The sequence below is a fragment of the Myotis myotis genome, unplaced genomic scaffold, assembly GCF_014108235.1.
Source record: "Myotis myotis isolate mMyoMyo1 unplaced genomic scaffold, mMyoMyo1.p scaffold_m19_p_18, whole genome shotgun sequence".
In the NCBI taxonomy this organism is placed as follows: Eukaryota; Metazoa; Chordata; class Mammalia; order Chiroptera; family Vespertilionidae; genus Myotis; species Myotis myotis.
Window position 1 is genome coordinate 26,914,978 of NW_023416322.1, and position 23,125 is coordinate 26,938,102.

A 23,125-nucleotide genomic window follows, 5' to 3' on the forward strand; every position below is an offset into this window, starting at 1 on the left:
ATAGAGTGTCGGCCTGCGGACTGAAGGGTCCCAGGTTCAATTCCAGTCAAGGGCATGTACCTTGGTTGCAGGGATATCCCCAGTAGGGGCTGTGCAGGAGGCAGCTGATCGATGTTTCTCTCTCATTGATATTTCTAACTCTCTATCTCTCTCCCTTCCTCTCTGTAAAAAATCAATAAAATATATTTTAAAAAAAAGAAGAAGAAGGAGGAGGAGGAGAAACAGAGTCATAGAATAGGACTACATTGATTTCCTACTGGGGTATTTTCTCAAAACCTTAAGATAGATTTATATCCTTTGCTGGCTTCTCTTGAGGGGCTTCTGTCCTAAGTAGCTGTTGTAAATGGATTATGAGTCCTGGTGCCTACATTGGACTTATTTTCTCCCTTCAAGACTTTGTGGGTAGACATCTACTAAAGCACCAATATTAACCACCTGCCACTCAAACCAACGGGTGTTTATTATTGTCAACTTAACGTACGCTTGTTTTAGCCTTATACTAGAGATGGGGTCCTCGCTGTAAGCTAAGTGTTCTGTTGGTATATTGAGTCTGGCATCTAAAATATAGCTAAGTGCCCGGTTAGTGTGGCTCAGTGTTTGAGCATCAACCCATGAACCAGAAGGTCACGGTTCAATTCCCATTCAGGGCACATGCCTGGGTTGTGGGCTTGATCCCCAGTAGGGAGCCTGCAGGAGGCAGCCAATTGATGATTCTCTCTCATCATTGATATGTGTGTCTCTCTCTCCCTCTCCCTTCCTCTCTCTGAAATCAATAAAAACATATTTTAAAAAATAAATCAATCAAAATAAAATACAGCTAAGAGAAGTAGCTGAGAAACTCCAAGTCAGTTAGTGAGATGATGCCTCTAAGAGTTTTATTTGGATGCTGTATGAAAAGAGTATATAGAAAGGGACAAGGTAAAAGCAGGGAGACCCTGAGGGAAACTACTGTGGGAGTCTGGGCAAGAGATGACAGTTGTTGGGCCAGCCTGGTGGCAGTGGAGGTCTGAGTAGTGGTCAGATATTAGATATATTGCTAAGGAAGAGCCTGTAAGATATCCTGATTGAGCATCTGAGAGAAGTAGAGAAATCAAGGATGATTTCAGGGATTTGACCTGAGCAAATAGTAGAATAGTTTCCATTTATGGATGGGGGAAGACTGAGAATGAGGAGTTTTGAGGAACATCAAGAATTCATTTTTAGACAGAGTAGCATAAAAAAAGTTATTAGATATCCAAGTAGAGATGGTGAATAATCAAATAGATTAATTTGAAGTTCAGGGGGAAAATATATAAATATGGAAGTCATGATTATAGAATGGACCTTAAACCTTGGTACTAGATGCCACACCCTAAGGGAGGACAGGAATTATAAAAGAGACAAAGCCTTGTACACGAAACTAATATTTAGAAGTCAAGAAGATGAGGAAGAACCAGCAGAAGAGACTAAGAGCAGCTTATGTGATAACTAGAGGCCCGCTGCAAGAAGATTCCTGCAAGAATAGGGCTTCCTGTGGCTGGAGCGAAGCAGAGAAGGGAGCAAAGCCCACCGAGGGCTTTGCTCCCTTCTCCGCTGCCTTGCTCCCTCCCGTCTCCGCTGCCTCGGCTCCCTGCCTTCTCCGTGCTTTGCTCCCTTCTGCAGCAATTGGCTTCCTTCTACGCTGTCTTCAGTCTTGGCTCTGAGCCTGCATATGCAAATTAACTGCCATCTGTGTTGGGTTAATTTGCATACTCATCCTGATTGGCTGGTGGGCGTAGTGGAGTGACACCAATTTGCATGTTTCTCTTTTATTAGTGTAGATATGAGAGGCAAGAGTGTGGTGTCCCTGAAGCCAAATGATGAGGAGTTACAAAAAGAAGGGAGTGGATTGTCTGTGTCAAATGTAAAGATAAGGTAGAGAAATAACCACTGGATTGGGTAATATGGTGGTCATTCATGACCTCAACAAGAACAACTTCTGTATATTGTGGAATAAAAAGCCTGACTGGAGTGGATTTTTAAAAGAGAATAGGAGGAAAGCAAGTAGAGGCAGAGTGTCTCACAACTCTTTCAGAGAGTTTTGCTATAAAAGGGAGCAGAATACTGGGAGCAGTAACTGAAAGGGGATCTAGAGCTAGTGGGAGGTCTGAAGGACAGATGTGACTGCTGCCAGACCTATGAGCTGGACCCAGGCCAGAACGGAGATTGCTTAACACACACACACCCCTTAGAAACGGTCTGATCATAATTGAGATTCATTCTGCCCCTCCCCTGTCTCCCTCTACATGCTGGTTCCTGGTCATTGTCCTGACCAGATCAAGCATGTAATTTCCTGTATATGGTACCCTTACTATCCCCCCTTTTATCTTCTATAATTCTTTGAGGCCTATCAAATGGTACAGAGACTTGTTTTGTCTTGTAGGCCACCCAAGACACACCTCATATGTAGGTTTCCCGTAATAAACTCTACCATTTATGAAACTAGAGTGACCAGCCTCTTTCCTCAGTTTTTCCATACCCTCTGCTTATGGAGGCAGTTTTTACATTCTTGGGAATTTTCCCTGGGTCTGCATGTACTAACAGGAGGATTCTTTTGTTTCCACATCATTGATATTAGAGTATGTTGAATGCTCATACGAACAATCCAGTAGAGAGAAGAACGGATGCTGCTGCAGGAGTGCTGTCCATGACTGAGCAGAGGTGTGACCAGTGCACAAGTGGAGGGGTTGGCCTCGGTAGGAGTACGGACAGTCATGCACTGGAACATGCAGAGGACAGACTTGTGGTGAGTGTAAGTACGTGGAAGATCTCTTCTGATTGTTTTAGTTATCTAGGTGAAATAAGAAACAAGGTCATCAGATGAGCTTTAGGAAGGAGAAGGAGTCTTTGGAGGGTTGAGGAGGGAAAGGTATGAAATAGCTGTCTGGGGAAGGGGGAGAGTGAAATGATTAGAGAAATGTGGTAGCATTGCCAAGCAGCAGCAAGGGACACTTGAAGTTTATGGTCATGAGACCAGTCAGCATGGTGTGTGTTAGGTGCAGGAGGGGAACAGTTAGAGAACTGGATCTTACCAGGGTTGGATTTTTGCCAGATGAGTACAGCAGAGAGTGATTACACTGACCATATATCCGGTGTCTCGAACAGAAGTGAACGAGGCAGATAAGATCCCTGCATTTATGGAGCTTAGATTCTAGTGATGGAGACAGACAAAAAGGAAGGGGCTAAAAAAATAAGTTATCCGTATTAGTATTAGTGCTAATAAGACAATAAAACAGTGTGATGAGCTTAAGAACAGGGTGGGATGCAGCGCTTGATGAGTTGAGAAACATGTCGTGAAGAAAATGACATTTGAGCTAAGATCCAAATGATAATCAGGAAGAAGAGTGTTCAAGGCAGAGACCGGAAGGGTATAGACATTGAGGCAGAGTTAGCAAGGAAGTAATAGATTTTTAGGAAGGAAACTAAGATGGCGGCATAGGTAAACACCGGGAAATTGCCGCCTCTCACAACAATTGAAAATTACCGCAAAGGACAGAGCAAACATCGTCCAGAACAACAGGAAGGCTGGCTGAGTGTAAATTCTACAACTAGGAGGAAAGAAAAGCACGCTGAGAGCCAGAGGAGCTGCAGAGGTGAAGTGCAGAGGTACAAGTGCAGAGGTACAAGTGCAGAGGTACGGCGGCTCGCGCGCACGCGCGCTCGCTCGCGCGAGGAAAGGGGGTGGCACCTGAGGACGCGGCTGTCTTTTTGAATCACAAGCTCCCGACTGCTCTGAACTCCGGTTCCAGGAAGTCTCTCGGGACCCAGGACTCATACGGGGAGAAGCTGGTCTGTCCGGCAGCGGGCGAACTTGAAGGCGGCTTTCCCTCAGAGGTGCTTGCAGCAATTAGCGGGTCACTGAGACCCGCGACTCCGGGCAGAGAATCAGCCATAGCTCCTTGATCCGCCCTTTGATTCCCTGAGACCCCGCCCCACCAGGCTGCAGCAGAGGCTTTTGCATGTGAATGTACCTAACTGGAGCCTAGCCAGGCAGACCCGGAACTTCCAAGAGAAGGCCCAAGGCCCCGCAGCGGCTTGCATTGCTTCACAGCTGAGCCTCTTCCTGGCTCCTGCTGTGTGGCCTCAGGCAGAGGCTGAATTAGCACCTCCTTAGATCCAGGAGCCACTGTACCCAGTGGTCAGAGGGGGACCATCCAGATTGCAACTCCTCAGATCCATAAGGGACACACTCAGGGAGCAGACTCAGTGAGCACCAAAGCCCCACTGAAGCAAGTCTTGCCCCAGAAGGGTGTCTTCAGCACAGAAGTTTTCCCACTTTAGACACAGCTGATTCTCACAGCCAATTGGCCTGGAGGTCAATTCCTCCTAGTGATCCTACAACAACCAAGGCACCAAGAATGCACCAAGAGTGTCCACCCCAGGTAACTGGGGAGGCTGAGCTACTGGGCCCTACGGGACACCTGGCGCACAGGGCCACTCTATCAACACAGGGAAGCTGCCAAAATGCGGAGACAAAGAAACAGGTCACAAATGGCAGAAATGGAGGAAAGCAAACGACTGGATATAGAGTTCAAGGCCACGTTTATAAAGTTTTTCAAAAATTTTATGGAAACCGCCGATAAATTTAATGAATCCCTCAATAAGTATAGTGAGACCATGGAGGACATGAAAAAGGACCAACTAGAAATTAAGCATACACTGACTGAAATAAAGAATAAATTACAGAGATCCAGCAGCAGACAAGAGGATCCCAAGAATCAAGTCAAAGATTTGAAATACAAAGAAACAAAAAATACCCAACCGAAAAAGAAAAAAGAAAAGAGATTCCAAAAATATGAAGATAGTGTAAGGAACCTCTGGGACAACTTCAAGCGTACCAACATCAGAATTATAGGGGTACCAGAAGGAGAGAGAGGGCAAGATATTGAAAACCTTTTTGAAGAAATAATGACAGAAAACTTCCCCTACCTGGTGAAAGAAATGGACTTACAAGTCCAGGAAGCGCAGAGAACCCCAAACAAAAGGAATCCAAAGAGGACCACACCAAGACACATCATAATTAAAATGCCAAGAGCAAAAGATAAAGAGAGAATCTTAAAAGCAGCAAGAGAAAGACAGTCAGTTACCTACAAGGGAGTACCCATACGACTGTCAGCTGATTTCTCAACAGAAACCATGCAGGCCAGAAGAGAGTGGCAAGAAATATTCAAAGTGATGAATAGCAAGAACCTGCAACCAAGATTACTTTATCCAGCAAAGCTATCATTCAGAATAGAAGGTCAGATAAAGAGCTTCACGGATAAGAAAAAGCTAAAGGAGTTCATCACCACCAAACCAGCATTATATGAAATGCTGAAAGGTATTCTTTAAGAAGAGGAAGAAGAAAAAGGAACTCTTACCATTTGCCACAGCATGGATGGAACTGGAGAGTGGATAAATACCACAGGATCTCACTCATTTGTGGAATATAATGAACAACATAAACTGATGAACAAGGACTGATCCAGAGACGGAGAGGCATTGATTGGACTGTCGGGACTTGGAGGGAAGGTAGGGGAGGGTGGGGGTAAGGGGGAAAGATCAACCAAAGGACTTATATGCAAGCATATAGGCCTAATCAATGGACATGGACAACGGGGGGGTGAGGGCATGAGCGGGGGGGGTGGGGGGGTAGAGGGTAACATGGGGACAAGGACACATATGTAATGTCTTAATCAATAAAAAATAGATTTAAAAAAATAGATTTTTAAATCGGTGAGGGTACACTTGAGGGGACTTGTCACTGATTGGTTATAGGGCTGAGAGAAAGAGATATGTTGAGATTGACTAGCAGAGCCTTGGATAACTGGGTGGATATTGATACCACTGCTGAGACAGGGAATACAGGAGATAAAAGATAATAATTTCACTTTTACGATGGGTTGAATTTGTACCTAAACAGTGACTGGCACAGAGTATGCACTCAGTAAGTATAGTTGAATGTTTGAATGAGGTGTCTGTTGAACAATTCTGAAATCCAGGACCTGACTGTTATAACCTCACTGTACAGAGAGGACATTTCACAGATGGGCAAACCAAGGCACCAAAAGTTTAGGCAACTTGTCCAATTTTCCTAGTGCGCCCGTGTTAACTGCCAGAAGAGCGTCCTGCCCCAACTCCTTTTCATTCTTTGTCCAGGTTATATAATCATGGTGTTCATATTAATTCTTTATTTTATAACTTCACTGAGTGGGTACACACCTGGCAACAGCAACTCAATAGGATTAACGGTAATCAAATCACGCTAACGATAGGCCTTTGTATCTGCCAATCCCACCAAAGCAAGCCTGAGGAAGCACAGATTGGCGAACAAGTATGTTTGCTATCCATTATGTCCCTGACCTGGTGGGTCAAAGTAGGATGCCAGCTGGCAACATCTAGTCGGTTAGATATGGAGCTTGAGTAAAAGCTGTGGCCATGGGTGAAAATGTGTACAAACCTCTCTTTGAGTACATAAACTTAGACCTTTGGGTTCAGGTTAGGATTAGGTCAGTGCCCTATGGTGGAGCAATCACTGTACTGGAGTGAAAGAGAGTTGAGTTTTTTTCTGCCCCAAAAAGGAAAAACTGTATTTTGACATTTGACATAATTATACATTTTTAGCATCAAATCACACATTAATTTAAAATGAAGAGCCCTGACTGGTTTGGCTCAGTGGATAGAGTGTCGGCCTGCAGACTGAAAGGTCCCAGGTTCGATTCCAGTCAAGGGCATGTACCTTGGTTGCGGGCACATCCCCAGTGGGGGGTGTGCAGGAGGCAGCTGATCGATGTTTCTCTCTCATTGATGTTCCTGACTCTCTATCTCTCTCCCTTTCTCTCTGGGGGAAATCAATAAAATACATATATTAAAAAAAATAAAATAAAATGAAGAAAACCAGGGAAATATATTTAAAAAGAGTGCCCCTTTAAATATATCAACAAAGTAAGTCTGCTTTATAGGGCTCTTACTCAGTCTCATCAGAAAATTGCCACTCCCTTTTATACCAAAGGTAATGCTTTAACACTAGAATATTATCAAGTAATCTTGGAGGACAAAATCCAGAGATTGTAAACTATCAGCTGTGCACCAAAATTTGCCCACAGTTCTGTTTACTAGTATTTTCCTTAACTAATGCCTTTTGATTATCAATCATGCCTTGCCACCAAGTTAGTGAGACCCAATTTTATTCTTTGTTGGGTTTTTTTTGTTTTTTTTTTAAATATATTTTATTGATTTTTTACAGAGAGGAAGGGAGAGAGACAGAGAGTCAGAAACATCGATGAGAGAGAAACATCGACCAGCTGCCTCCTGCACATCTCCTACTGGAGATGTGCCCGCAACCCAGGTACATGCCCTTGACCGGAATCGAACCCGGGACCCTTCAGTCCGCAGGCCGACGCTCTATCCACTGAGCCAAACCGGTTTCGGCTCTTTCTGTTTTTTGAAAAATATTTTTTTATTGATTTCAGAGAAGAAGGGAGAGGGAGAGATAGAAACATCAATGATGAGAGAGAATCATTGATCGGATGTCTCCTGTATGCTCCACCCTGGGGATAGAACCCGCAGCCTGGACCTGTGCCTTGACTGGGGATCAAACTGTGACCTCCTGGTTCATGGGTCAGCACTCATCCACTAAGCTACACCTGCCAGGAATCCACCTAGTTAATCCCAAGCTTTTGAGTTTTCCAGTTAACTTTTGTGATGTATTTCCACAGAAGGAGCAGGACATCTCAATAATAAAACCAGGAAGCTAAACGTTTCTATTGACTCATTCTACAATGAAATATTGTTAAACAACGTGATTTTGCTCCCAGAGGCTCTGAGTCTAAGATCTCTCTCCTTCTCTGGTTGGCAAGATCCCAAACCCATATTATACCCTAACCCCACAAACTTTGGGTCTTAGGTTTGACAAATGAGCACACTTGTTGCACACATGTCTGTATTCTGAAGCACTGTTATGAATTTGATGAAAAGGAGTCCTCCCTGCTCCATTCCCCCAAACTGGTCAAAATTGGTATGCACAATTGTTCTTCATAATCAAAGAATTGTTTTTTTAAATATATATTTACTAGAGGCCTGATGCATGAAATTCGTTCAAGAGTAGGCCTTCCTTCCCCAGCTGCCAGCACCAGCTTCCCTCTGGCACCTGGGATCTGAGCTTCCCTTGCAGCCCCCGCTTGGTCCGGAAGGTCATCCGGAAGGATGTCTGGTCTAATTAGCATATTACATTTTTATTATTATAGATTGATTTCAGAGAGGGAGATGGAGAGAGAAATAGAAATATCAATAGAGAGAATCATTGATTGGCTGCCTCCTGCATGTCCCCCACCGGGGATGGCGCCTGCCACCTGGGCATGTGCCCTGCTCCTGGGCATGTGCCCTGACCTGGAATCAAATCGTGACCTGGTTCATAGGTCAACGCTCAACCACTGAACCACACCAGCCAGCCGGGTCATAACCAGAGCTTTAACAATCAGAGAATGCTTTTGGAAGGCCTATGATACATAATAACTTATAGTGGGAATAATAACAGCTACCCTATAATAATGTGTGAAAATTAAATAATTTTTACAAGGAACTAAACACAAATCTGAATGTCCAGGGTATTGTGAAGGACCAAAAACTTAAGTTGGGAATGAGCCTGGTGATCACCCAAGCATCTGCCTCTCACCTGTGGAGACACAGGACATTGCGAGTTATACCTCCTATTGAGTTCCAATCATAACCTCATTTTCTTGGGGAATCCACATCCAAATATTCCACAGTGTTTTTTCTTACATGCATGACCCATAAATACAGGAAACACACACACACACACACACACACACACACACACACACACACAGTGTGTGGAATATCTACTCGTGGATAGTTGGCTTTGGCAGACTGTACTACTGTTCCTACCATTCCCTTTCTCCCTATTAAAATGATTGTACATCCATGCCTTCACCATGTGACTAAAGTGCCTTCCAAAAAGCAGAGTCCATGTGATTTGCCTTGGTGAGTGAAATTCAAGTGGATGTGATGTATTCTAGTCTCGTATATGAACTAAAACCTTAAATGTGCTTGCTTAGGCTGTTTCTACCCTTTGCCATGAGAACTATACAAAACCAAAATAGGGGTCATGCTGGTTAAAACCTTGCCCAATCTTTCCATGTCAGAATAAACTCACCTCATTAAAAATAAACTTTTAAAAATGTCATATATATATATATATATATATATATATATATATATATATATTAATCCATAATATGGTATCTCAGAGTCCTTCCCCATCTTGAAGAACATTCATTAAGTTATTTCAAAATGTTTACTATTAATGCTAGCTAACACTTGTTGAACTCTATGTGCCAGGCCATGTGCTGAGCACCTTGCAACAACCTCATTTTACAGATGAGAAAACTTAAATACAAAATGTTAACTTGCTTTCGGTTAGAAAACTAACTAGTGGTAGAGTACACACAGTCTGGCTCTATCATCTAAGTTAAACCCCAAACAATTCTGCAATAAACATTTTTTTTGTTTTTACAAATCTTGCAAGGGAATTGATGGATAAAAGGAACTTACGATTTTGATAAAATTGTTCCACATGAAGGCTTAATCAATTTATCTTCCACCCACAGTGGAACGCCTATGTCCATCGCTTTCCAATTCTGAATATGACCAATCTTTTCGTTTTATTTTGTTTTGTTTTTCTGTCTGAGAATAGACATCTCATTGCCTAAAATTTGGTTACACATCTAAATGAAGATCTTTTCATAAACTGATAGGCCATTTTTAATTTCTTCTTTTAAAAAAATATATTTTTATTGATTTCAGAGAGTGAGGGAGAGGGAGAGAGAGAGAGATAGAAACATCAAGGATGAGAGAAAATCATCAATTGGCTGCCTCCTGCACATCCCACACTGGGGAACAACCCAGCATGTTCCCTGACCAGAAATCAAACTGTGACCTCCTGGTTCATAGGTCGATGCTCAACCACTGAGCCATGATGGTCAGAGTCCATCCTTTTTTTTTATAGCTGAGTAATATTCTATGGTATATATGTACCACATCTTCTTTATCTACTCATTTATCGATGGGCATTTGGGTTGCTTCCATAGCTTGGTTATTGTAAATAGGACAGCAGGTGGGAATGCAGACTGTGGAAAACAGCATGGCGTTTCCTCAAATAATTAAAAATGGAACTGCCATTTGACCAAGTAATACCACTTCTAGGAATATATCCCAAGAAAACAGAAACACCAATCAGAAAAGATATGTGTACCCCTATGTTCATAGCAGCACAATTTACCATAGCTAAGATTTGGAAACAGCCTAAATGCCCATCAGCAGATGAGTGGAGTAGAAAACTGTCATCTGCACAATGGAATACTACGCTGCTGTAAAAAAGAAGGAATTCTTACCATTTGCAACAGCATGGATGGACCTGGAGAGCATTATGCTAAGTGAAATAAGCCAGTCAGAGAAAGATAAATATCACATGAGCTCACTCATATGTGAGATATACTGCTACACATAATTTGATGAACAAGAATAGATCCAGAGCCCTGACGGGTTTGGCTCAGAGGAAAGAGCCTCAGCCTGCAGACTGAAGGGTCCCAGGTTCGATTCCAGTCAAGGGCATGTACCTTAGTTTCACAGAAGTGCCCAGTAGGGGGTGTGCAGGAGGCAGCAGATCGATGTTTCTCTCTCATCAATGTTTCTAACTCTCTATCCCTCTCCATTCGTCTCAGGGAAAAATCAATAAAATATATATATTTTTAAAAGAATAGGTCCAGAGACAAATGGCAGGGGAGGGGGGCGTGGTTAGAGAGCAATCAAAGGACTTATATGCATGCATATTAGCATAACCAATGGACACAGACACTGGGGCAATGGGGACTTGCCCGAGGTGGGAATGGCTGGTGGGGGTGTCCAATCGAGAAAAAAGGAGACATATGTAAAACTTTAGACAATAAATATTAAAAAAAAGAAAGATAAATACCACATGATCTCACTCATTTATGGAATGAATATAAGGACATTATAAACTGATGAACAAAAATAGATATAGAGGCAAAGAAGCATCGAACAGACTGTCAAACTATAGCAGGAAGGCAGGGGAGGGTTGGGGGGGGCGGCAAGAGATCAAATGAAGGACTTGTATGTATGCATATAAGCATAACCAATGGACACAAGACGGGGGAGGGGCATGTGCGGGGGGGGGGGGGGGGGGATAGAGGAGGCGGGGGGAGGTCAATGGGAAAAAAAGGAGACATATGTACTACTATTTGTAATACTTTAAACAATCTAAATAAATAAATAAATAAATGCAGTTCAACTAGAGTGTTGTAAAGGCAGAAGTTAGGCAAAAAGAAAAGGATGCAAAAAGAAAGGAGATGAGAAATGGAAGGACTTGTGACTAAATTAGAAGTAAAAATGTCCTCCTAGCCCTAGCTAGTTTGTCTCAGTGGAGAGAGCATTGGCCTGCTTACGAAGGCTCCCAGGTTTGATTCCAGTCAAGGGCATGTACCTCTGTTGCAGGCTCCTCCCTGGCCTAGGCCCTGGTCAGGGCTGGTGCAGGAGGCAACCAATCGATGTGTTTCTCTCACATCGATATTTCTCTCTGTCTTTCCCTCTCTCTTCCACTCTCTCTAAAAGATCAATGGGAAAATATCCTTGGATCAGGATTAAAAATATATCTATAATAATAAAAGGGTAATATGCTAATTAAACCAGACGTCCTTTCAGATGACCTTCTGGAAGAAGCCAGGGCTGTGAGGGAAGCCCGGGTCCTGGGTGCCAGAGGGAAATCAGTGCCGGCAGCGGGGGTGGGGGTGGGGGTGGCAGGGCGAGGCCTACTCTTGCACGAATTTCGTGCATCAGGCCTCTAGTATATATAGATTTATCCTCCTAAAGGGGCAGTATGCACAGTGATGGAAAGCTCAGGCTTGTAGTTAGACTGCCTGGCTTGCATCCCTTCCCACTTACTTGCGAAATGGGGATAATGATAGTATTGCCTCAGGGTTGCTGAGAAGGTTGTGTCCATTCCCATTTAGCCATTTGAACCATTCCAGGTAAGCCCTTGAGAAAAGATAAGCATTAACTCCATAAACAATACCTGTAAGGTGAGACCAGTAAGCCAAAACCCAGGGCTGCCATTGGCATCCAACCATCTCGAGCAAAGTTGACTCAGAGTAGTAGAAGATGAGCAAAGACGGATTGCATCAGCCATAGCCTTCCTCCCCAACAACCCATCAGAACAGATTCCTGGGATGGGCCCTGATTGCAACCCAGCGAGTGAAATTATATTTGAAAAATTTAAGTTACATTTTAAAAGCAGATATGTGGTGGTTTTAAGTCCACATGCAATGGCATAAAACACTTTTTAGAAGTATTTTTGTTTTATTGAAATTTCCAGCCTGTGCTTTGGTCTTCTCCACCAAACTACAAGCTCCTCTAAGTGGGAACTGTAATCCACTCGGCACCCTAGGCCAGCACCCAGCTCAGTGAGTGGGTATTTTAGAGTAAATGTCCGTCAGTACAAAGAACCGAAGATCCAATCTGTGAAGTGGGGGTCAGGCTGTGGGGCGGACGAGGGACCGGGGCCTGATTTTTTGATTTTATATATATATATATTTGATTTTTTACAGAGAGGAAGGGAGCGGGATAGAGAGTTAGAAACATTGATGAGAGAGAAACATCGATCAGCTGCCCCCTGTACACCCCCCACTGGGGATGTGCCCGCAACCAAGGTCCATACCTCTGACCAGAACCGAACCCGGGACCCTTCAGTCCGCAGGCCGGTGCTCTATCCACTGAGCCAAACCGGTTAGGGCGCGGGACCTGTTTGTAACAGATCTGAAAGATTGGGGTTCTCCACTTACAAGCTGTTGGAGCAAGACTTGCTGTGGGGAGGGTGACGGTTCCCCTGCAGCAGGAGGAGTTTGTCGCTTTAAGGGGAAAACCAGGAAGTTCGCAGCGGGTGCGGAGGGGCGGGGAGCGATGGAGACACCAGGCCTCGCTCCGGAGAGAGTGGTCGGGAGGGCGGGCAACTGCACCGACAAACCGGGAAGTTGCAGGACTAATTATTTCGTCTGCCCGAAGCAGACTTCGCCCGCCTTTCATTCCCCGCATCCCTCCGCCCTACCCTCACCGCCACCCGAGAGAGGGAGTGGGGGCGGCTGACGGCGCGGGGTGCGGGCTGAAAGGGGCGGGGCGGCGCAGCCCCTCCCAGTTGGCTGTTGCTGTTGTTTGCACTTAGTTGCTTTATATTTCGGTGGAAACAGTCGAAAGTGCAGTGGAGCCTCCGGATTGCAGCTGACGCATCTGCCGCATCTGCCGGGTGCAGGAGGAAAGGTAGTGAGACCGCCTGTGACAGCTGAGCTCTCGGCGCCCGCATCTGCCGGGTGCAGGAGGAAAGGTAGTGAGACCGCCTGTGACAGCTGAGCTCTCGGCGCCCGCATCTGCCGGGTGCAGGAGGAAAGGTAGTGAGACCGCCTGTGACAGCTGAGCTCTCGGCGCCCGCATCTGCCGGGTGCAGGAGGAAAGGTAGTGAGACCGCGTGTGACAGCTGAGCTCTCGGCGCCCGCATCTGCCGGGTGCAGGAGGAAAGGTAGTGAGATCGCGTGTGACAGCTGAGCTCTCAGCGCCGGGCCTCCGCTTGGAGGCGCGGGGCTCCCGGGCCCCGGGAGTAGCCTTTCCCAGCGGCGGAGACCAGACCGCAGACTCTGGCTTCCCCCGGAGACACCTGTTGCTGCCAGTTTTGTGTGGATGCCTTGGGCCAGGGTCTTTTCTTGAAAGGTGTTCACTGCCGTGTGCTTTCTGTCTTTTGTCATCCATTCTTCAGGACAGATTAGGGGGGACCCAGCCCTGCGAAGTGCTCCCGAGACCATGACCAACAAAAGAATTGCCGTGATTGGGGCAGGTGTGAGCGGGCTCACGTCTATCAAGTGCTGCCTAGACGAAGGCTTGGAGCCCGTCTGCTTTGAAAGGACAGATGACATCGGGGGGCTCTGGAGGTTCCAGGTAAGTCTCCGGGGGTTAAGCATATGTGGGACCCTCACTGTAAGTTGGTACATGAGATATTTTATCTTGTGTCAGGGAATATGATGGCCTTGACGGTGACTTAAATCTGCGACAGTTCAGCCTGCTGACCTCTTCTTAGCAGCCATCGCCTCTATCCAGGTTCCTCTTTCCCCAGGCTGGCAGCAAAGTAGAATATAGGCATCATTTGTCTTTCCTTTACTGATGTCCAGAAAAATGGCACAGAGATCATTTTCGGTTATTGAGTTTTGCTGCTGTCCAGAAGAGGGTGGTGTGAGGGGAGAACAAAATAACAAACAGAAAAATGTAGCCCTGACCGGTTTGGCTCAGTGGATAGAGCGTGGGCCTGCGGACTGAAGGGTCCCGGGTTCGATTCCGGTCAAGGGCATGTACCTTGGTTAGGGCACATCCCCAGTAAGGGGGTGTACAGGAGGCAGCTGATGGATGTTTCTCTCTCATGATGTTTGTAACTCTCTATCCCTCTCCCTTCCTCTCTGTAAAAATCAATAAAATATATTTTTAAAAAACACACAAAAAAACAGAAAATGTAAAGTGATGAGAAATTTTAGAGTGGTTGTTCCTAGTCCATATTAACAGGTAAGTGATGTAGATTACCTGCTTACAACAACTCCTCCTCCTCCTCCTCCTCCTCCTCCTCCTCCTCCTCTCCCTCTTCTTTCTCCTCCTCCTCCCCCCATCTCTTTTTTTTTTTTTTGAATTCTGGTTCACTTTAGATAATTCTTTCAAAATCCTAGTCCTTCCGTAGAATATAAAATCTGGCCACCTTCTCTCCTTTGAACTTATACTTCACTGGAGAAATCAAATCAGTAGATCAAAGTCCTTGTCTTCAGAAGAAGGCAGAGGACACCTGCAACTGGACTTTCTTGTCTTTGCAAATATTCAGTTTTAGAGTTGAGTTGCTTTAATATGCACACCCAGCCCTGTAACTTGTTACTAAAAGTTAAGGTATCACCTACTTACACGATAGTTAAGCTTATTATATGCCAAAGAATATTAACCTCCTTTCCTGATCTCCAAAGTAGCATGCGTTGGGTTTGTTTTTAAACTCACTTTCTAAACCAGCGAATGGTTTTGGGGTATCCAAATATGTTTCCTATTTCATAAAAGCTAACAGTGTTGACCAGCTATGTAAAAAGAAGTGGCTTCAGAGAGAAGGTGAAGTGATACTGGAAGCAGAGGTCAGAGCGATGCCATTGCTGGAAGGGGGCCACGAGCCAAGGAATGCAGACAGCCTCTGGAAGGTGCAAAAGTCAAGGGGAAGAGCCTATCGGCTTCCGTAGGATTGGAACCCAGCCTGCTCCTGGACTTTAGCCCAGTGAGATCCATGTCAGACGTCTGATCTTCAGAACTATTGGAGATTACATTTCAGGGGAAGTTTACACAGGAACTTGGTATTCAGTGTTGAATGCATATCCCAGGAATGAGTGGGAGCGCTTGAAAATTTTGACTCTCGTTTAAACCTTTCTAGAATGATGGTCAGGGTTTAATCACATCTTGAAACCATATTCTGAAGATCATGGGAAACTGGAGGATGTGTTGCAAGGAGAAAACAGGGCTGTAAAGATAGTATGGTCTCGAAGCCCAAAGAGGCCCATTATTCAGAAAATACAGTTTGAGAGCAGACTAAGGACAGGACATGCTTTTTTTTTTATTTTTTATTTTTTATTGTTTAAAGTATTACATGTGTCTTCTTTTTCCCCAATTGACCCCCCCCCCCCGCCACTCCTGCCCCAAGGGCAAGCCCCCACCGCCCCAGTGTCTGTGTCCATTGGTTATGCTAATGTGCATGCATACAAGTCCTCTGGATATACCACTATTTTTTAAAAAATCTATTTACCAATTGATAGACATTTGGATTGCTTTAGTTTGGAGATGTTATGAATGTGGCTGTCCATATTTGGGTGTTAGAAATAATTGACATACACACTTTCCTGTAGACACATTTTCATGTCTTGTGGCAATGACTAGGACTGGCATTACTAGGCCAAGTGGTAAACTCATGTTTAAGTTTATAAGGTACTGCCATGTTGTCTTCTAAAGGGCAGTTCCTCAGACTGACATACCTCGATGTGGGGTTGGGGAGATGAGAAGAGACAAACCAAAGAACTTATATACTTACTAGAGGCCTGATGCATGAAATTCGTGCGGGGTGGTGGTGGTGTGTGGAGTGGGTGGGGTCCCTCAGCCCAGCCTGCACCCTCTCACAATCTGGGACCCCTCACTCTTAACGGCCTGCCTGCTCATTCCCTACTGCTTGGCTCGCTGCTCCTTAGCGCTGCTGCTGAGGCAGGAGAGGCTCGCCCCACCACCCCTGCACTCACCAGCTGTTGTGAGCCCTGAGGGTGCTCCCGCTGTGGGAGCACACTGACCACCAGGGGGCAGCTCCTGTGTTGAGCATCTGCCTCCTGGTGGTCGGTGCGCATCATAGCAACCGGTCATTTTGGTCGTTCTGCCATAAGGGTCTCTGGGCTTTTATATATATAGACTAGTGGCCCAGTGCATGAATTTCGTGCATGGGGGCGGTGGTTGTCCTTCAGCCTGGCCTGCACCCTCTCCAATCTGGGATCTGCTGGGGTCCAACCCCAGCACGTCCAGGGGTTCCCAAAGGTGAAGAAGGAATGACACAGAGGCAGCGTTCAGGTGATCATCATAGCCGGGTTCTCTTGTCAGGGTCTCCAGCCAGGTTCTCCAGGTTCTCCAGCCAGGTTCTGTAGCCATGTTCCCTTGCTAGGTTCTCCAGCCAGGTTCTGTCCAGGTTCTCCAGCCAGGTTCAGTCACCAGGTTCTAGTCAGGTTCTCTTGCCATGTTCTATCCAGGTTCTGTAGCCAGGTTCTGTCTCTAGGTTCTTCAGCCAGGTTCTCTCGCTAGGTTCTGTGTCTAGGTTCTGTGGCCAGTTTCTGTCCAGGATCTTTTGCCATGTTCTCTCCAGCGAAGTTCTTCTGTCTCTAGGTTCTGTGTAGGTTCTGTGTCTAGGTTCTGTCAGGACAGGACATGCTTTGATTTGGTTGCTGTGCCTGGACCCTGACCCCCTCTGGAAGTTTGCTTCAGTTTTGACCATTCTCTGGTCCCTGGAACAGGTTGAGATGTTTTTAACACCATACAAGATTAGCCACCTTGGTGTTCGACTTCAAGTTCCTGGAGGCAGACACAGACTGCAGACCCTAAAACCCCCCTCACCCTGCCTCATTGCACATAGCTATTTTCCCTTACCCCTGTATAATCATCCAGCTGGCAGGAGAAGGGGAGGAGGAGTTTTTTCCCCAGGACATGAAGCCCACTACTCACTCCATATTGCCAGCAATATTAAATAAATGCTGCTCATTTGTGTGTTTTTTAAGTGGCTTCATACATTCCTTACTTGAGGAGCGGTACAGTTCTTTGCATCTGGGCTCTGTCTTTGGGGACTAACTCTATTTAACAATAGTCCTTATTAGTTCATGAGCGGATACCCCTTAGAAAACCACATCCCCCACGCCTCTGTCATAATTGGTTTTGGGCATGGGCTGAAAAGGTGGTTCATTAGTATGTAGTAATCAACAGAACATGCTATTTTTGGTATCCAGCCACAACTTAGTGTAGAGGTTAACAGCATAGTCTTGGTTCAACTCCTATATCGGCACCTACCAGCAGTGTGATGTTGGGGAAGATCAGTAAATCTCTCTGTACCTCTGTTTCTTCATCTTTAAGAAGGAGATAGTTTTTTTAAAAAGGAGATGATAATAATATACACTTCATAGAGTTATTGTGGGGATTAAATACATGAATAATTGTGTCATTCTTTAATAACAATGCCAGTTGTATAGTAAGTGCTGCATGCCAGTTATTATTCAGTAGGCCTGGAGTGGGGTTCAGGTAACTGACTTTTATCTCCATAGTCGTCTAACCTTATTCTTTGTTAAAGACTTGGGATTTTTTTCTGATTATCTTCTTGGCAAAATTTCAATGCCTTATAAACTACTTCCTTGAAAATAAGCTATATTTCATCATAACTATCTGACTTACATTAAGACAGACCACATCTGTGTCTATATATATATATATATATATATATATATATATATATATATATATATATTGCAGAAATATCTGTTCTTTTGTGACAGGTCCCAGGGATTTAGTATGATTATTTTTCTTCTCAAATACCACCACTTGCATTTTCTTTTCTCTATTCCATCTGCCAAACAGAAGGAGGATTCACTACTTGCCTCCTTCTTGTTATTGTTGAAGCTTTATAGTAATAACTAGAGGCCCAGTGCACAAAATTTGGGCACTCGGGGTGGGGGGTCCCTCAGCCCAGATTGTGAGAGGGCTCAGGCCAGGCCAAGGGATCTCACTGGTGCAGGATCAGAGCTGGGGAGGGACGTAGGAAGTTGGCCAGCTGGAGAGGGACCATGGGAGGGCTCTAGGGCATGTCTGGCCTGTCTCACTCAGTCCCAATCGGCTGGACCCCAGCAGCAAGCTAACCAACCGGTCGGAGCATCTGCTCCCTGGTGGTCAATGCACATCATAGCAACTTATCGACCAGTTGACTATATGCCCCCTGGTGGTCAGTGCATGTCATAGCAAGTGGTTGAGCAGCCTTAGCATATCATTAGCATATTAGGCTTTGATTGGTTGACTGGCTGACTGGACAACTGGACACAGCATATTAGGCTTTTATTATATAGGATTATCCCTCTTACCCATGGGGAATACATTTCAGGATCCCCATTGAATGCCTGAAACCACAGATAGTACCAAATCCTATATATAGTCTGTTTTTTCCTATACATACATACATACCTATGATAAAGTTTAATTTATAAATTAGGCACAGAAGAGATTAACAATAATAAGAATAAAGTAGAGAAATTATACTGTAAAAAAGTTATATCAATGTGGACTCTCTTTTAACATATCTTACCGTATTGTACTCAACTTTACACTTAAAGGAATCACTTTATGGCTTCTCTTTGGCATGTCAGACTCGCCAGCATCACTACTCTTGCACTTTGGGGCCATTATTAACTAAAATAGGGTTCCTTGAGTCCTTGAACACAAGCACTGTGATACTGCTGACAGTCGATCTGATAACCAGGATGACTTACCAGTGATTAACTTGTGGGGAGCATATACAGCATGGACATGCTAGACCAGTGGTTCTCAACCTTCCTAATGCCACGACCCTTTAATACAGTTCCTCATGTTGTGGTGACCCCCAACCATAAAATTATTTTCGTTGCTACTTCATAACTGTAATGTTGCTACTGTTATGAATCATAATGTAAATATCTGATATGCAGGATGTATTTAGGCGACCCCTGTGAAAGGGTTGTTCAACCCTCAAAGGGGTCGCGACCCACAGGTTGAGAACCGCTGTGCTAGACAAAGGGATAATTCATGCCATGGGCAGGTTGGAGAAGAACAGAATGAGATTTCATCATGCTGCTCAGAACAGCCCAAAATTTAAAACTTAGGAATTGTTTATTTCTGAAAGTTACCATTTAATATTTTCAGACAGCGAGTAACTAAAATCATAGAAAGCAGATAAGGGGAGGGGGGTACTGCATATATAAATTCTCAAAATATTAATTTCAATCAATTCTTGATCTCATCACTAATGTTAAGTAAGACTGATGGTGGAAAAGTACATTCTTCTAACTCACACTTGCTCCAGCATAAGTTCCAATTTCACCTCATTTTTGCTAACACTGAGTAATTTTGTCTTTTAAATTAATAAAAAATGAGGTAAAATGGGGACATATACTGGACAGAACTTAAGTTAGTACAATGATTCCTGGAGAGCAGCCTCATAAGTATATGAAAACCCTCAAAACTTACCTAGGCTTTGAAATATATAAAGTAGTTAAGACTAGCCCTAACTGGTTTGGCTCAGTGGCTAGAGCGTCAGCCTGTGGACTGAAGGGTCCCAGGTTCGATTCCGGTCAAGGGCATGTACCTTGGTTGTGGGCACATCCCCAGTAGAGGGTGTGCAGGAGGCAGCTGATCGATGTTTCTCTCTCATCGATGTTTCTAACTCTCCCTCTCCCTTCCTCTTTGTAAAAAAATCAATAAAATATATTTAAAAAAATAGTTAAGACTATTACTCAGATGGGCAGTTCTCACTTGGAATTTCAGGTCATTGCAATTAGGTGACAACTGATACTGGACATCTGCTATGGTCTCTTTGCTCAAGTGTTTAGAACCCCACTGGGATAACTAGAACTTCTGGGAACTGGCTCTATCTCATACATTCTCTTCATGTGACCAGCTTCCTCACAGTATGGTAATCTCAGGGTAGTTGGACTTTTTACACGACTCCTGACTTCTATGAGAACAAGCTTTCTAAGAGACGTAGGCAGTGGCTGCAAGACTACTTATGACAGTTTTGGAAGCCATTCAGTATCGTCCCAACTGCATGCTGTTGGTCAAAAGCAAGTCATAAAGACAGCTCAGATTCAAGGGGAAGAGATTACACAAAGGCACAAATACTTGGAGATGTAGAGGTGTGTGTAACTTTAAAAAAAAAAAAGCTTTTGAAGTGTTTATTGACTGTTTATAAACCATGAAGTTAATTCTCAAGTGGCTACGAATGCTTCTTATTTACTGCAGGAAAATCCTGAAGAAGGAAGAGCCAGTATTTATAAATCAGTGATCATCAATACTTCTAAGGAGATGATGTGCTTCAGTGACTATCCTATTCCAGATCATTTTCCTAACTTCATGCACAACTCCCAGGTCCTGGAGTATTTCAGGATGTATGCCAAAGAATTTGACCTTCTAAAGTATATCCGATTGAAGGTAGGGAATTTTGTGGGTACCTTTGTGTTTGAGGTTGTTTGTCAATTACATGAACAGTGTGGTTTCATTTACCAGTGCTTACCCATAAATATTGGTTTGATATCAATGTATCTATCCTATCTGGACAAAGACTGCACTCTTTGTCTTCTCTGTGCCTGAAAAATATTCACAGAAAGGTCTTTGGCTGCAGCTCCAGCAAGCCACCTGCCAGAATGTTTTCATTGCCTGCATTTTATACTATTTGATTGCAATAAAACAAATGAGGGGGAATGTTTTTCCAGTCATAGAGGGAAACTGACAGGTATGGGAACTTTAAAATCCTCTGGTTCTACAACTTGTCCACTAGTGCTTAGCCCTTTTATACTTTTCTGAAGTATTTTCCAATGCATTATTTTATGTAATCACAGCAACGCAGTGAAGTGGTCATTGGGAAGTTACTAACAAAGCAAAAAAGTTAACTCTGGTGAAGAGGGAAGAACACTGAATTGGGCAACAAAAACTTGAATTCTAGTCTTTGTTCTATTACTAATCATCGTGTGACCTCAGAAAAGTTCCTAAACTTCCACGTGTCTTAATTTTCTTTTCCGTAAAACAAGATGCTTGTACTAGGTCACTTGTTTCTTCCTGCTGTAAAGTCTTCCATACCTTTCTATAGTTTTTAGCCACATTTACACATAAATATGCAACAAGCCTGAATCTTCTGCCTTTTTTTCCTTGGATGAAAATGCTGCCAGAGGAGTACATGAGTGGGAACCATCGTTGTCGGGTTCCTGGGGCACGGCTGAACTAAACATTTTCAGAAGCCTCCATGGGAGGATGAGTGGTGGCAGTAGATTGTATTGGCACAGAGTTACATTCCTCTGGTTCCAATGTCCCTTTTCCCCAAAACCAGTCCTGGAAGAGGGGCAGCTGGAAGTTCATCAGAGCTGGAAAGAGAGTGAGCGTCCAGAGTTTCCCTTCTGTGTTGCAGCTGTGTCTGGTTCAGCATTCAGACTAGATTATAGTCCATTAGTCTATGTGTGGAGTCCAACATGGCTGTGGGCCATGTGGGTGAAAGGTAGCTCAGTCCAACACCAGCAGCAGTCCCAAGAGGCCTAAGGCTAGCGAGTGTGTGTGTGTGTGTGAGAGAGAGAGAGAGAGAGAGAGAGAGAGAGAGAGAGAGAGAGAGAGAGAGAGAGAATGCTAGAGTGAGCCAAGTGCTCACTTCTTTGTTTAGAAGTTTAAATATTTTAGGTTTTGTGCACACTTCAGTGGCCATGCTCATCCTGGCCAGTTACCTGTTTCCAGGTGTGATTGATAGGCAAGTATTTCCCACATCACTCAGACCCTACTGGGCACATATCTTAACTGCCTCTGTCTAGTCCCTTCCCCCATCAATGAGTGGGGAACAGGTTAGGACAGTGTTGAATGTAGCTTTTTGGCATAGCCATATAAATGGCATGCCTATATCTTTTGGCCTCCCCTTTCACCTCTTTCCTGTTAAATAATAACCAAGTTATTACAACGGTATCAAAAACTCTTAGAATCTACTCTCATAACAACTTTCAAATACTGGTATACCATACAGCAATGTTAGCTATAGTTACATGTAGTATATTACATCCCTTGTACTTATTTATCTTATAACTGGAAGTTTGTACCTTTTGACCATCTTAATTCAATTCCCCTATCCCCACCTCCCTTCTACTTTCTGATCATTCTGCTAAATCATGCCTTTTTCTGTTTGACAACAATAATAAAACAGCAACATCCAGTGATAACTTCCAAAGTAAGTCATTTTCAGCCCAGTAGTACTTCTCTTTGCTTGTTTAAACACTTATTGAACATGTTTGTTACCATTCTAAGTAGTGAAGATACAAAAACGAAAATAAAACAGAACCCAGTGATTGCACAGTCTAGTTAAAGAGATAGAAAAATGAAGAAAATTTTTTATTAGAAATGTAAGTAATAAAAACAAAAAAAATGTTGACCTTAAAAAGTTAGCCAGATATTTCTCCAGCAAAATGGGTTTATTCAGGTACAACAAAGAGTTGCAATCTGGAACAGGCAACCATGGTGGGCCACATGCAAGTCTGCTAAAAAAGAGAGAGAGTGAAAGAGAGAGAGAGAGAGAGAAAAGGAACTCTTTTATAGAGGGGAAGAAGAAATTGGGAGGGCAGTTACAAAGAGTTCTCCCTTTTATGCTTCATGATTGACACAGGGCATGACAGATCCCCTCCCCCCACTTCCCACTTCATTTTGAATAAGATTTGTATTTACTTTTTTTTTTTTTTTTTTTTTTTTTACAAGTGTT

The 23,125-nt window shown here is 44.0% G+C and overlaps 1 protein-coding gene across 7 annotated transcripts in view; it reads left to right on the top strand.

Moving 5' to 3' along the window:
- LOC118673357 (flavin-containing monooxygenase 5) overlaps window positions 1-23,125 on the top strand; it is a 37,852-nt gene that overhangs the window by 4,005 nt on the left and 10,722 nt on the right. The window contains exons 2-4 of one of the 7 annotated variants that reach the window (XM_036344045.1): window positions 2,597-2,770; window positions 13,835-14,013; window positions 20,644-20,832. In XM_036344045.1, the coding sequence (XP_036199938.1) occupies window positions 13,879-14,013; window positions 20,644-20,832 (324 nt within the window). In that variant the 5' untranslated portion in view covers window positions 2,597-2,770; window positions 13,835-13,878. The other 6 variants (XM_036344047.1, XM_036344042.1, XM_036344043.1 and 3 more) reach the window with 6 other exon arrangements.